The following is a 15336-nucleotide window of genomic DNA, read 5'->3' as shown; positions in this document are numbered from 1 at the left end:
CACTACCTTGGTCCATCTGCAGAGCTTCACACCTGAGTGACTTCCTATTAAGCGGTATCCTAGAAAATAAAATTAATCACTCCATTACTTTTCAATAACTGGTTACAATAAACTAGTCAAAGGTCCAAACTACTGATTTTTATTTATAAACACGAGAAAGTCTGCAGATTCTGAAAATCCAAAGCAACACCCACAAAATGCTGGAGGAATTATTTCAGGAAGTTATTTGTATGATTTCCTCCTCCCACACTGTCAACATGAATAAAGAATTCCAATTGATCTGTACATTAAAGAGAGTAAGATAACGGGGTCACTGTCAGCATGCCTTGTTTTCCCTTAAGATACATGTTTATAGAAGTGATCACGAAAGCATTGGAAATGGGAACTATATATTTCCATTGCTACACTCAACGCTACTTTAAAAGACAACTAAAATATTTCCTGATGAGTAATTCACTAATGTTTGACAAATGTACACTTTATGCATGAACAAACAATTTTACATCTAACTCTTACAAAATTCTACTACTTCTTGTCATGTTTTTGGCTAAGAGTTCCAAACAGACTCTGAAGTAAAGTTTTGTGTTCAAGCTTTTTCTAGGAAGAATTTTAGCTCTCAGAACTAAGAGAACTTCTTTGTTGAATTTGGTAATCAGAGCTTGCTTTATTTTCAGCTCTCTGTTAATCTTGAGTGGCTGTTTTAAAAAAAAGAGATTCCAGCAATACTGTCACATTTCCTAAAACTAATTCCCAGGCCAAGAACATAAGGAAAAAGAAGAGTGAACTACACATCCTTTCCAGTCTACCTTGTCATTAAACAAAATAATAGACGATGTTCCACTGCAATTTCACTTTCCTCCAAATCCCATGATTTCCTTAGTGAAGTAAAATATACCAATGTGAGACTTGTGATCTATCCATTGAGCATCCATTGCGTCCAAAACAGATTCAAATTTTCTCAGTAAAGAAACTTCACCTTAAAAATTCTACTCTTTATTCTAAGATTATATGTTCTTCCTTTCAAGAAATGTTCTGGATTCCTTAGCCAACGACAACATTCACCTGCCATATAGGTTGGTAGATATCAGATAGGTACACAGATGGGAAGGGTTTAAAGTGATATGGGCCAATTGCAAGTAAGTGGGTAGAGCTTAGATGGGAATCTTGATCGGCAAAGCTGTGCTGGGTTGTTACTTCAATTAGACCTATGGTTTTGTAGTAACTATTACCCAAGGGACTCCTTATACAATTGAGTGGGGTGAACCTAAGCAATGCTACAAGTGTTCTAAGATTCGTAATAGTAATAGCTCCTCTGAAGGGTGAGAAGCTAAAGATGGCGCCAGAGGTTTTTGCAGACCTGGGAGTCCTTGTGAAGGGTTTCGGCCCGAAATGCTGTCACTACCTCCTCCCATAGATGCTGTCTGGCCTGCTGAGTTCTGCCAGCATTTTGTGTTTTTATTAAATCTTCTGTTCTTGTGTCTGCTTTTCCCTTTTCAAGGTGGCTGAGCTCCTTTTGGAGTCCGTGATCTACAGATGTGCTCAAGCTACGTTCTACACAGACTGCGGGTTCTCACTCTTCAGAACTCACCGAGCTGCCTGCATTTCAGGATCTCCAGGAGTGGCTTTAAGACATGAGCCTTCGTGCTGTGACCCTGTGGATGATCTGATTCTTTGCCAATGTCGCCCACTAAAACGTCACGGGGGATTGAAGCATTGAGACAGTGGTGTGGGTGTCAGAGGCTTCTGCACGCGGGTGATCTCTCTCTCTCTTTCGATGGTGAGGTGGGGTTTGCAGATTCTCAAGTCAGGGGAACTTGAAATAAGTGAATCTGCAGACTGTAACATCGAAACAGTGATCTGTTGACCTCCCCTCTCACTGTTGTTAAACTTTTGATGGACTATAGATCGTAATCTTAGGGGGCTTGTTATTGGTTGCATGGTGGGTGGTGGGGAGGGCTGATGTGTTCTGCTGGAACAAGAGGGAGAAGAGGGAGGGAGGAGAGTTGATACTCTGCCACTGTTTGTCGGGTAAGGGGGCTTTGGGCTTCTAATGTTTTCTGTCATTCATTCTTTGGGTTTTTTCCCCTTTGTTTCAAAGAGTAAGGATTTCAAGTTGTATACTGTATTTATCCTTTGATATTAAACTGAGCCATTGAATCATTGAATTTAAAGCAAGAGCAATGTCCTGACATATAAACGTCACTCGATGTTTTAAGATCAGCTTCAAGCTCCTTTTTATCAAATTTATGAACAGTGCATTAACCCTATCTCACTATCTTGCTCTCTTTCTACACTACTTATTTTTTTAGATTTTCTATTGTAACTTATAGTATTTTTATGTGTTGCACTGTACTGCTGCTGCAAAACAACAAAACAATCATGATAGATGTCAGTGATAATCAACCTGGTTCTCAATTCTGATTAATGAATCCAAACACAAAATTGCAACATCTCTTAAGATGGTTAAAGAGCATAGCACTACTACCACATAATACTAAAACGTGCTAATAAGTGGTCAGCAATGTCAACTGCCTTTTAAAAACCTGCTTTTAAAGGATGATGTAGTTGAACCTGGAAGTAGCCTGATAGCCAAAAATCCTAAACTAAGACTGTATATATCCATGCTGTGTCTCAATGCCAGTGGAGACATATACAATAAGTGTCAATATGAAAATTAAGATGCCCTATACCCGGCTACAAGGCGACATGAATAGTGCACATTCAGAGAATCTGATATAATTTCTACTATTTCTAGAAGTAAACACTAGCATTAACAACTTAACTGCAGGTGATTTTTCTTGCAAACTGGACAGTAAAACTCCTGAACATACTAAAATCAGCCAAACACCAAGAAGCAATCCTTTCATGATCTGTACGTATGAATGTGAACACCAGCAATGTTAAAAACATGCTTATAAAGACAACAGAGTAGTTAGTAGAAACCATTGATAACAAGCCCCAGTCTTAACCCTATATGTATTGTATCTAAAGTGATATTACAGTTCTGAGACCTTTATAGTTATTAAAAGCATAATTGCCAATTGAATTCACCAAAATACAACTGGGTCAGTAAAGACCACTACTGATTGGAAAGGCAGCAAGTAATGATAATGTGGAAAAAGCCATATGACATAATGGTTTTTCAAACTAAAATATGGTCAGACAGATTTAAACTATTTGACACGATAAGTTCTCTAAACTTACCACAGAATTCTACCCTACTGTATTTGATGTTCACAGTGTTGTCTCTTCACTAGAGAAATGAAACACAGTTTGGGTGCTCGCTTTGCAGAACACCTGCTTTCATTGTACAAGAGTAACACCAAGTTTCTCGTTGCCTGCCACTTTATTCATCATTGCACCCCAGCTCTGACACCTCTGTCTGAGACCTCCTGTGCTGTTACAATGTGGCCAACTGCAAGCTACAGGTAAAATACCTCATCTGGCATCTGAGCACAGCATACTCTTCCCAACTAAATATAAAATTCTCCCACTTCAGTTAGCTCACTTTTTTTTTCCAGTCTCTATCTATACCGAGAAACCCTTCTAAATCTCCAATTTGCTACATCTAGCAAGATCAACAACACCCTGGTGAAGTTACTGACGCAGCTGGAGATCATCAACGCACCAGAATTGCTTCAATTATGATTTATAATTTAAATTTTTATTATATTTACTTCGATTTGTATTTCAGGGAGCACGAAGCGCAGAGAGAACTATCACTGTGATGATTGTACGCTCTAGTATCAATTGTTTGGTGACAATAAAGTATTTGTATTTGTATTTGTATCAGAACTGGCCACTTCAAGTCGGCTGATCTCCTTAATGCATTTATGTTGTCTGACCTGCTGGGCCTGTAACTCCGGTCTCACCATTTATACCACATTATGCAGACAAAGTAAAAGTATGCTGTTGTTATTAAACCATTTGCAATTGTTCTTTTACTGATATTTCCTTTATTTGAAAACCCTTCTCCCACTTTCTTTCTTGCTGAAGAAAGTCCTGGACCAAAAATGTAAACTTTCTCCTTTCACAGATACTGCCTGACTTGCAGAGCTTTTCCAGCATTTCCCATTTTTGTTACAGAATTCAAACTGACCATGTATGATTATACAGAAGTGTTTTACATAACAATAAGAACGTTCTGTATTGCGAAAAACAAATCTGACTCAGCCATGATACTAGTATTCTATGATACTTAGCTAGAGGTATACAGAAACTTGTTGCTCATGCTGAGCCAGATGAGACAACAGGCTGAACCGTTTGTATAGTAATATAAACTTAAAACCTAAAGGCACACATCACAACTCTAAGTCACAATGTGTAAAATAAGGTAACAATGGATAAATGAAATGTAATGTGAAAAGTATCAAAAACGCCTATCGATAGGAAACCAGCACAGTACAAAGAGTCTAAACATTAGCAGCAAAAATATATGATACCAGTGTAACATGGACATGCCAAGAGGGGTCTTCTGATTAAACTTATAGGACCAAGGGAGGATTATAGTGTATTTAATATCTCAGAAATATCTGAGTAATTTTGTAAATATATTTGATTAAGCATTCATTGGTTATTTATTTAATTCATTATGAGTTACATGTAAGAAGTACACGAATGGCATGCGTCATTACACCACCACGTCATATATGAGCTGCTCACATAAAGACAAGTAAGCAGATCCATATCCCCAGCTAGTGTGTTTTTCTTTCAATTATTTTTTGGAGTTACAAAACATAACAGCGTTGATAAGGAAGCTTTAAAACAAACCCGAGACAACCACCAACATGTTGAAGGGCAGTACATTTTACTTCAGAAGAGGAGAGATGGAGACCTTCGAGTCAGAAAAGATGCTGCACTTAGTTTTTGGAAGAGGAGAGAGACATTCAGTTAAAAAAAAGGGCAGAAAACAGACAAAAGTAACCAGCAATGTGTATGGCCTTGGGTTCATAAACAGTGAGTACCTATCTACATCCAAGAGATAGATGCATTCAATAGCACAACAGATAATTGGATGATGTATGCTGAACAAATTGAACAGAATTTTGAATCAGATGAAATAGCTGAAGAGAAACCAGTGCCAGCATTGCTGGTGGAAAAGCACAGAGTTTACTTAGAAGTTTGGCAGCTCCAACCAAATCAGCCAAAATTAGCTTTGCTGAGATTGTGAATGTAATGCAGGAATATTGTGGTATGTCTGAATCCTTTAAACCAAGCATCACCTACCATGGTCAAACCATTAGCACACAAGGATTACACAAGTGGTGGATGCCCCAAGGTTAAAGGACGTGTCATAGTTGTGGTCCTCTTTAGGATTTGTCAGTTACTATAACAGGATCATGCCAAACCTGGCTACTGTGCTCCACCCCTTGAACTTATTGCTGTAGATCAGAAAGAAATGGCAATAGATAAAGCAATGTGAGGTGGCTTTTCAAAAGGCAAAGCAGACACTGTACTCACACATTATGATCCACATTATCCAGTCAAACTACCCTGTGATGCCTCGCCTTATGGTATAGGTACAGTCATAACCCACATTATGAATGGTGGAAGTGAACGCTCCACAGACGTTGCATCATGTTCCCTTACCACTGCAGAGAAAAAATAAGCAGAGGCCTTGACTCTGGTTTGGGATGCAAAACGTTTCAACCTGTACCAGTATTTAGAGAGTTTAACCTCATTACTGATCATCAACCACCAGTGTCCATCTTCAATTCACAGAAAAGTGTTCCAATCACAGCAGCAGTATGATGCAGAGATAGGCTCTGTTTCTTGGAGGACACAATTATAAGATCAAATTCAAGAAGACAACTAATCATGGAAATATTGACCAATTGTCCCATTTACCCTTGGAAAACGCCTGAAAATTTTACAAAAGAGGACATTCTTCTTGATGTATTCTCCCTAACGCAAATTGAAAATCTCCCTATTAAGATGGAGATAACCCAAAGGGAAACCAGAGAAAGCCCCACACTGCCTCAGGTCTACATGGCAACCCAAAATGGCTGGATTTGCAAACAAAGAGGACATGAGGTGAGAGTTAAGGGGCAAAAGTTTAGGGACAACATGAGGGGGGAACTTCTTTACTCAGAGAGTGGTAACTGTGTGGAACGAGCTTCCAGTAGAAGTGGTAGAGGCAGGTTCAATTTTGTCATTTAAAAAAAAATTACATAGGTATATGAACAGGAAAGGAATGGAGGGTTATGGGCTGAATGCAGGTAGGTGGGACTAGGTGAGAGTAAGCATTCGGCACGGACTAGAAGGGCCGAGATGGCCTGTCTCCGTGCTGTAATTGTTATATGGTTATAAATAAGGCAAATGCAATGTTGGCATTCATTTCAAGGAGAATAGAATATAAAAACAAGGAGATAATGCTGAGGGTTTATAAGACACTAGTCAGGCCGCACTTGGAGTACTGTCAACAGTTTTGGGCTCCATATCTCAGATAGGATACATTCTCATTGGACAGAGTTCAGAGGAGGTTCACAAGGATGATTCCGGGAATTAAGGAGTTAACATATGAGGAGTGTTTGGCAGCTTTGGGCCTGTATTCAGTGGAATTTAGAAGAATGCAAGGGATCTCAATGAAAGCTACAGAATGTTGAAAGGACTAGATCAGGTGGATGTGGAGAGGATGTTTCCTCTGGTGGAAGTGTCCAAATCTGGAGAGCACAGCTTTAAAATTGAGTGGTGACCCTTTAGAACAGAGTTAAGGAATAATTTTTTTTAGTCAGAGTAGTGAATCTGTGGAATGCTCTGCCACAGACAGCTGCGGAGACCAAGGGTCCATTTAAAGTGAAAATTGACAGATTCCTGATTGATCAGGACATTAAAAGTCATGACAAGAAGGCAGGTGTATGGAGTTGAGTAGGATCAGGGATCAGCCATGATGGAATGGCAGAGCAGACTTGATGGGCTGAATGGTCTAATTCTGCCTCTATGTCTTATGAATGTATGATCTGGGATAGATCAGCAGATCAAGCAGCTTACCATGCACTGTTCAGGATGCCAACACATCCAGAAGATGCCAGGAGTAGCGCTGCTCCTTTCTTGAAAATGACCTACATTGCCCTGGCAGAGGAAACATGCCGACTTTTCCAAACCATTGATGGGCACAAACTCCTTGGTAGTAGTAGATACAGTTATAAAGTGGCCAGAAGTGTCCCTAATAGCCTCCAGTGCAGCTTCCCACACTATCGATGTGTTGAAAAGATGGCCAAAGAAGAAAGGATGAAGTGTAGATTGGGGGGGGGGGGGGGGGGGGAGTGTATGAGAGAGAGAGAGAGAGAAAGAGAGAGAATGGGTGAAGGGATTTAGAATGTAAGTCTATCGTCTGATCCACACTCTGGAGCAGAAGCTGGTGGTAATGCACCATTAAGCTGGGTACCAACTGCCAAAGAAGAAAAGATTCTTCTCAAGAACTGGTGTTCCAGAACATTTAGTCAGTGACAATGGATCACAGCTGGTTGCAGTACACTTTCAGTCATTCAGGAAAATGAATGGAATAAGACATATTACATCTGCACCATACCATCCAACTACAAATGGTTTGGCAGAAAGGTTTGTCTAGATTCTAGAGATTGCACACCGAGCAACATCGGCAGAACGCACGACACTGAATCAGAAGTTCGCCCATTTCCTCCTTGCATATAGCAATGCAGCACACTCCGCAACTAACAACTCACCAGCTATGCTGTTCCTGGGCCGCCCCTTGTGCTCATGTTTGGATCTCCTCAAACAAGGAGGTTCAATGTTTCACTCCTGGACAAGCAGTTCTGGTGAAGGACTACACGGGTGATCAAAAGTGGGTACTTGGAAAGATTAAGGACGGAACTGGACCACCTCCAACATAGTGGAGATGGTGCCTGATGTCATCTGGAAATGAAACCCCAATCAGCTGAGGACAGCAGAGTCAATTCTTGGAGCAGAAAGGTGTCCATGGCTGTCCAAACCACTTCCTGTAGACCAAAAGTCAACTCCTACCACCATCACGGAGGAGGCCCCAAAGCCTGAGAATGTTTCACAGCCGCAAGTTTCACCTGCTAAGCAGAGTTAACTCTCTGCTCAACAAATCCTCTACAGAGATTAAATATTTAGGCCTGAATGGGACAATTTAAAACCTATTATGCTGTGGACGTCTATTTAGTAGTTATATCATATAAATACATTTTTTATTGAGTTGGATGCATTCTACATTGAGTTAGAGTTGATAGCTAAGCAGGGAGGAGTGTAGTATATTTTATATTTCAAAAATAATGGAGTAATATTGCAAATATATTATTTGATTAAGCATTCCTTGTTTCCGTAATTCATTATGGGTTATATGAAAGAAGTGTGTGAATGGCATATGATATTACAGTAACACATCACATGTGAGTGCCTGAGTAAAAGTAAATAGACTCATATCCCTGGCTCCTGCGTTTTTCTTTTGATTAGTTTTAGAGTTACAAAACATAACAAGGTTCTCTGTAGCTACCCAAATAACAGCATTAGCAAATATGATTATGGACACTTCTGATGGGTTGTCAATCAGCTGTCACTAAATCCAAAATGGGGAAAAAAAATGTATTCTTTTTCCACTCAATCTGCCCTAAATGGACATTACATTTGTGTGGTGGTCTGAGTAGTTCTTCATCCACTACAAACAGCTAGGGATTGGTATACTCCTACTGCCGCTTAGGGACTTGTACCTGAAAGAAGAACAGATATCTATAAATGCTGAACCCAGTAAAGTATTATTTGAAATTAAATCATAAGTGTCTGTCACTGAATATTTCAATTAAATTGAATTAATTTGAATTTTTATGCTGTGCTGAAAATCTCATTAAGTGTTCAGACTCCATGATGATACACACAAACAAGTCAATTCCTTTAGTTATCACAGCAGTTAAAAGTGATGATGGTACAGTAACTGCAGCTTCCTTCACAGAGACAAAGAGAAGTAAAATGGCCAGGTGGTGAGAAACATTCCTTCAAGTTTTGTGCACACAAGATAAGGGGGAATTGGGGCATATATGTAAAAGACAAATTGCAAGGAATCAAGCAGAACTCCTTTCAACCTGTTAAACATGTTTAAGGGAATAGCTGCACAGGCACAAGTTACTTTGTGCAATATAAGAAAGGGTGAAGTGTAAATTACTGAAGCATTATAGAGCGTTGTTGACAATAGACAATAGGTGCAGAAGTAGACCATTCGGCCCCTCGAGTCTGCACCGCCATTCTGAGATCATGGCTGATCATTCACTATCAATACCCAGTCCCTGCCTTGTCCCCATATCCCTTGATTCCCCTATCCATCAGATATCTATCCAGCTCCTTCTTGAAAGCATCCAGAGAATTGGCCTCCACCGTCTTCTGAGGCAATGCATTCCACACCTCCACAACTCTCTGGGAGAAGAAGCTCTTCCTCAACTCTGTTTTAAATAACTGACCTCTTATTCTCAATCCATGCCCTCTGGTACTGGACTCTCCCAACATCTGGAACATATTACCTGCCTCAATCCTATCAAATCCTTTAATTATCTTAAACGTTTCAATCAGATCCCCTCTCAATCTCCTCAATTCCAGCGTGTACAAGCCCAATCTCTCCAATCTCTCTGCGTAAGACAGCCCTGCCATCCCAGGAATCAACCTAGTGAATCTACGCTGCACTTCCTCAATTGCCAGAATGTCCTTCCTTAAACCTGGAGACCAAAACTGTACACAATATTCCAGGTGTGGTCTCACCAGGGCCCTGTACAAATGCAAAAGAACATCCTTGCTCTTGTATTCAATTCCCCTTGTAACAAAGGCCAACATTCCATTTGCCCTCTTCACTGCCTGTTGCACTTGCTCATTCACCTTCATTGACTGGTGAACTAGGACTCCTAGGTCTCTTTGCATTTCTCCCTTACCTAACTCGACACCGTTCAGACAATACTCTGCCCTCATGTTCCAGCTTCCAAAGTGGATAACTTCACATTTATTCACATTGAATGACATCTGCCAAGTATCTGCCCACTCACTCAGCCTATTCAAGTCTCCCTGTATTCTCCTAACGTCCTCTTCGCATGTCACACTGCCACCCAGTTTAGTATCGTCAGCAAACTTGCTGATATAGTTTTCAATGCCCTCATCTAAATCATTGACATAAATCGTAAAGAGCTGTGGTCCCAATACAGAGCCCTGTGGTACCCCACTAGTCACCTCCAGCCAGTCTGAGAAACACCCATTCACTGCTACCCTTTGCTTTCTATCTGCCAACCAGTTTTCTATCCATGTTGAAACCCTGCCCCCAATGCCATGAGCTCTGATTTTACTCACCAATCTCCTATGTGGCACCTTATCGAATGCCTTCTGAAAATCTAGGTACACAACATCCACTGGCTTACCCTCGTCTAACATCCTTGTTACACCCTCAAAAAACTCCAACAGATTAGTCAAGCATGATTTGCCCTTGGTAAATCCATGCTGGCTCGGCCTAATCCTATTTCTGCCATCTAGATGTGCCACTATTTCGTCCTTAATAATGGACTCAAGCATCTTCCCCACGACTGACGTTAGGCTAACAGGGCGATAGTTCTCCGTTTTCTCCTTCCCTCCCTTCTTGAAAAGTGGGACAACATTAGCCACTCTCCAATCTTCAGGAACTGATCCTGAATCTAAGGAACATTAGAAAATGATTACCAATGCATCCGCAATTTCCTGAGCCACCTCTTTTAGAACCCTCGGATGCAGACCATCTGGACCCGGGGATTTATTAGCCTTCAGTCCTACCAGTCTACTCATCACAGTTTCTTTCCTAATGTCAATCTGTCTCAATTCCTCTGATATCTTATGACCCTGGCCCATCCATACATCTGGGAGATTGCTTGTGTCCTCCCTGGTGAAGACAGATCTAAAGTATGCATTAAATTCTGTTGCCATTTCCCTATTTCCCATAACAATTTCTCCCAATTCATTCTTCAAGGGGCCAACATAGTTCTTAACTATCTTCTTTCTCTTCACATAGCTAAAAAAGCTTTTGCTATCCCCTTTTATATTCCTGGCTAGACTGAGCTCATACCTGATTTTTTCTCTCCATATTGCTTTTTTAGTTAAGATCTGCTGTTCCTTAAAACTTTCCCAATCATCTGTATTCCCACTCATCTTAGCCCTGTCATACTTCTTTTTCTTTAATGCTATACAATCTCTGACTTCCTTTGTCAACCACTGTGGCCCCTTCCCCCTCTTTGAATCCTTCCTTCTCATTGGAATGAACTGCATTTGCATCTTTTGTATTATGCCCAAGAATATCTGCCACTGCTGATCCACTGTCTTTCCTGCCAGGGCATCCGCCCATTTAACTTTGGCCAGCTCTTCCCTCATGGCTTCGTAGTCTCCTTTATTTAATTGCAACACTGACACCTCTGATCTGCCCCTATCCCTCTCAAATTGTAGATAAAAACTTATCATGTTATGATCACTACTTCCTAATGGCTCCTTTACTTCAAGATCACTTATCAATTCCTGTTCATTACACATCACCAAGTCCAAAATAGCCTCGTTCCTGGTTGGCTCAAGCACAAGCTGTTCCAAAAATACATCCCTTAGACACTCCACAAACTCCCTATCCTGTGGTCCAGTACCTACCTGATTCTCCCAGTCCACCTGCATGTTGAAATCTCCCATAACGACTGCATTACCTTTAGCACATGCCAATGTTAACTCCCTAATCAACTTGTACCCAATATCCACGCTACTGTTTGGAGGCCTGTACACAACACCCATTAGGGTCTTTTTACCCTTACTTGTTCCTCAGCTCAATCCACACAGACTCTACTTCCCCTGTTCCCAAGTCACCTCTTGCTAAGGACTGAATCTCATTCCTCACCAACAGGGCCACCCCACCCCCCTTCCCATATTTCTGTCTCTACGATAGCACGTATACCCTGGTACACTCAATTCCCAAGCCTGATCCCCTTGCAGCCATGTCTCCATTATCCCAACAATATCGTAGTTTCCTTTTACAAAACGGGTTTGCATTTTCAGCAGATATAGGTAAATTCAATGGAAAGCTAGACATATCACTTCCTAAAATATATTTTTGCTTTCATTGGCACACAATGCTTGGAAAGAATCCACATCAATAGTTTGTCAGCATCTGATTGTACACTTGTGATGACAGTTTATCAGTCAGTTTGTATGTTTACCAACTGTTTTTCTAAAGAACTTGATGATCTTTTTTCTACAATTAGAGGTCTTAGGACTTTAAAACCAATTATCATGGTTCATTTAATTGACAGATTTTAATCAACATAACATTGGGGCTAAATGACATGCTTTGCGCACTAGATATTTCCCATGTCCTATGGATTACTGACTGCGACAAAACTTTTAATTAGACTGACAAATGAGGAAATTTATTTTGTAAACGGAAGAAAACCAGGGGCAAGCAGCGTGAAAGCTTAGTGCTGGATGAAGTGTCCTTGCACACTTCATATCAGTTGGATTTTGACAGATGGTATTAACAACAAGGAAGAGGTGGAGGATGAAGAAATGATAAACAAAAGCGTGAGGATGAGGAAGAGGATAACAATACAGAGGATAAACAATACTTGGGTATAATGTTGAAAAGATATCTGATGTTATAAGAATTGGAAAGCACAAAATGAGGAAAGACTGCAGTCCACTGCCCCAATTTAGCATTCCTGTCACACTAACTGCTTCCTGAAAGTCAATTCCACACAGATTCATAACAAGCTAAATAAAATGGTTACATGTAAAATTTTCTTTTAGATAAGTTTGAAGTGCACAGTTTAAAGGTAGACATCGAAACTATAACACTGAGAAGCTTGTGCTGGATCATATCATTTTTTCCACGGAAGCTTAATTAAATAATACATCAACTTCATATAAATGAAAATTCTATTTCATTGTTAAATGGCAATGTACAGGAGGTATAATATTCTCAGGACTAGTTGACCAGCTGAGGCCATGCATCGCAGTAGAAGGCACATGGCACTGAACCAAATATTTATCCAACTTCCTTCTGAATATGTTAAATACCAAAATCACTATTCCTGAACTCTAACCATGAATAATGTTTCCTAATTTTAAAGCTGTTCAAATTAAAAATGATCTAGTGTTTTCCCTGCAGCTGGGTACAGGTATTGATTATAACAGATCCCTGAAGACGATAGAGTATGTCATTGAAACATTGATTATAGTGGATATGTACCTGGCTGGAAGCTCAAGAAGAATTTAATTGTCAAATTAGTTTAAATCCTTACTGTTACACAGCATTTGTATGACTTACCCTTTTAGAACTACCTATCATACATCCTTAACCTTTTCTGCAATGAAAATATATTTAAATCTGATTAACAACTGTTCAAAGACCAGTGCACAGAAAATGTCAATTTGAAGTAAAAAGCAAAAGTTTCACTAATTTCAGGGCTGCAGGGAAGAAGTGGGAGATTGGTATTTAAGAGATACTTAACTGAGAGCTAACACCAATCTGATAGCCACAACAGCTTCCTTCAATCCCATTATAATTTGGTGATTCCACATGTGACTACACAAGTCACTGCCTTGAAACCATCAGATTTTGCTACCTTTTTCTAAGGTAACGTTGACTTATTCCAATATAGTTTCATTCATAATTTATCAACATTTGAATAGCATATTGGTTTAGACTCAAATGCCCTTGAAATGAAACCAAGTATTTATGCAATTGTGTTGATAACAGCTTCACACTGACTGGAAACATTTAGTGGAAGATGAATAATCACACAGCAAGAGATTAGTGAACCGTAAGAACCTTTCAGAAGATAGAGCTTAATGATATTAATGGCAAAAATACAATGGAAATAAGAAAAATGCACAAAATACTGTACATTCTAAAGGAATGCTTTGAACGGAATACATAATAAAATAACATTAAACAGCTGTCAGTCTAATATGATATTTTAGAGTTCACAAACATGTAGAATGTTCTCAGAGAAGCAAAAAATCTCAGTGCAATGATAAGTTCCAGGTGTGCTTTCAATCATGCAAACAACTATCATAACTCATTTGCTCTCTTATCAATCTCACCTCATTTTAATTCATAGTCATAGGAGAGATAAACAGCACAAAAATGCTCCAAAGCCTGGCCGGTGTGAAATTGTCAATTATTTCCCATAATTAACAAGGTTGATAGGTCAGTGCATGTATTATCACCACAAATTTATACTTTTGATGAATGTTTGTCATTACAAGGGATGTCAGTGGCAGAAAATGGAATGCATTAATCACTGTCAGATATAGTAAGTGGTTTGATGCAGAATGCTTTATTTTATTGTGCCATAACCTAAACAATCTAATGTGACTCCTTCTGGATAAGAATTTTTAAATAGCTTTAAATCATTAAGGAATCGGAAATTAATAATCTATTGAATTTCTGGATTAAAGATCTTTGTGTAAACATCATTGTCCATACTACAGCAATGTAGCTGGTAATATTGCTTTGGCAATGTTTTGTGTTTCATCAAATTGCGTGACAAAAAATGTAACTAAAGCATTAGCCATCAATAGTGACAAGAAGTACTATACATAATTATATCCATCTCATGCTGCAACTGTAATTTGTAGGAAAACTTTATGTAAATAGAACCAACCTGGTGTGACAAAGAACAAAACTGTTCTCCTCTGACTTTCTCGGGGTGTGTTGAGGGATCTTTAAACATGTTCTGTGTTGGTGTGAGGCCAAAAAAAAAGCCTCAGGGTCTTCTAGCTACATGACTGAGATTTTAAACACAGCAATTTGTATACTGCAGTTTTCACATGCAGTTTCAATTTCATTACATGTTCATTAAGCTTGTAGCAATGAAGCAGCAAGATGTTTTTCTTCATGTGGGGATAAGCAAGGAATTGAACAAAAGAAAACAAAAGTACTTTCTTTTCAGAACCCATATTGTTTTCTCAGCAAGTTACTTTTACTGCTTTCCTTCTTTATTAAGCACAAAATGAAGGCTTTACAAAAATGTATATTTTCAACCAGTTCCCCTCCACCATCTGGTGATATCGGTCCTTATCTTTGACAATTTCTCTTTCAACTCCTCCCCCTTTCTCCAAACTCAAGCTATAGCCATGGGCCCCAGATGAGCCTGCATTTTCATTGGCTACATGGCTCCAAGCTTGCCCTGCTATTGCTCGCTAACTCTTTCTGCACCACATTGACAACTGCATTGATGTGGCTTCATGCAGGCATCCATGACAAGCTTGTTAATTTCATCAATTTTGTCTTCACCTTCCACCCTGCCTTAATTCACTTGGTCCATTTATGAACCCCCTCCCCTTTCTCGATCTTTCTGTCTCCATCTCTGGAGACAATCT

The 15336-nt window shown here is 39.6% G+C and overlaps 1 protein-coding gene across 1 annotated transcript in view; it reads right to left on the bottom strand.

The window, feature by feature from the left end:
• The window catches only part of tyw1 (tRNA-yW synthesizing protein 1 homolog (S. cerevisiae)), a 181496-nt gene that overhangs the window by 109464 nt on the left and 56696 nt on the right, over window positions 1-15336 (bottom strand). The window contains exon 9 of the mRNA XM_059973172.1: window positions 7-59. Coding sequence (XP_059829155.1) covers window positions 7-59 — 53 coding nt within the window. The remainder of the gene's footprint in view (window positions 1-6; window positions 60-15336) is intronic.

The sequence above is a fragment of the Hypanus sabinus genome, chromosome 6 (assembly GCF_030144855.1).
Source record: "Hypanus sabinus isolate sHypSab1 chromosome 6, sHypSab1.hap1, whole genome shotgun sequence".
In the NCBI taxonomy this organism is placed as follows: Eukaryota; Metazoa; Chordata; class Chondrichthyes; order Myliobatiformes; family Dasyatidae; genus Hypanus; species Hypanus sabinus.
The sequence above is the reverse complement of the archived record's forward strand: the minus strand, read 5'-3'. Positions and strand labels throughout refer to the sequence as shown.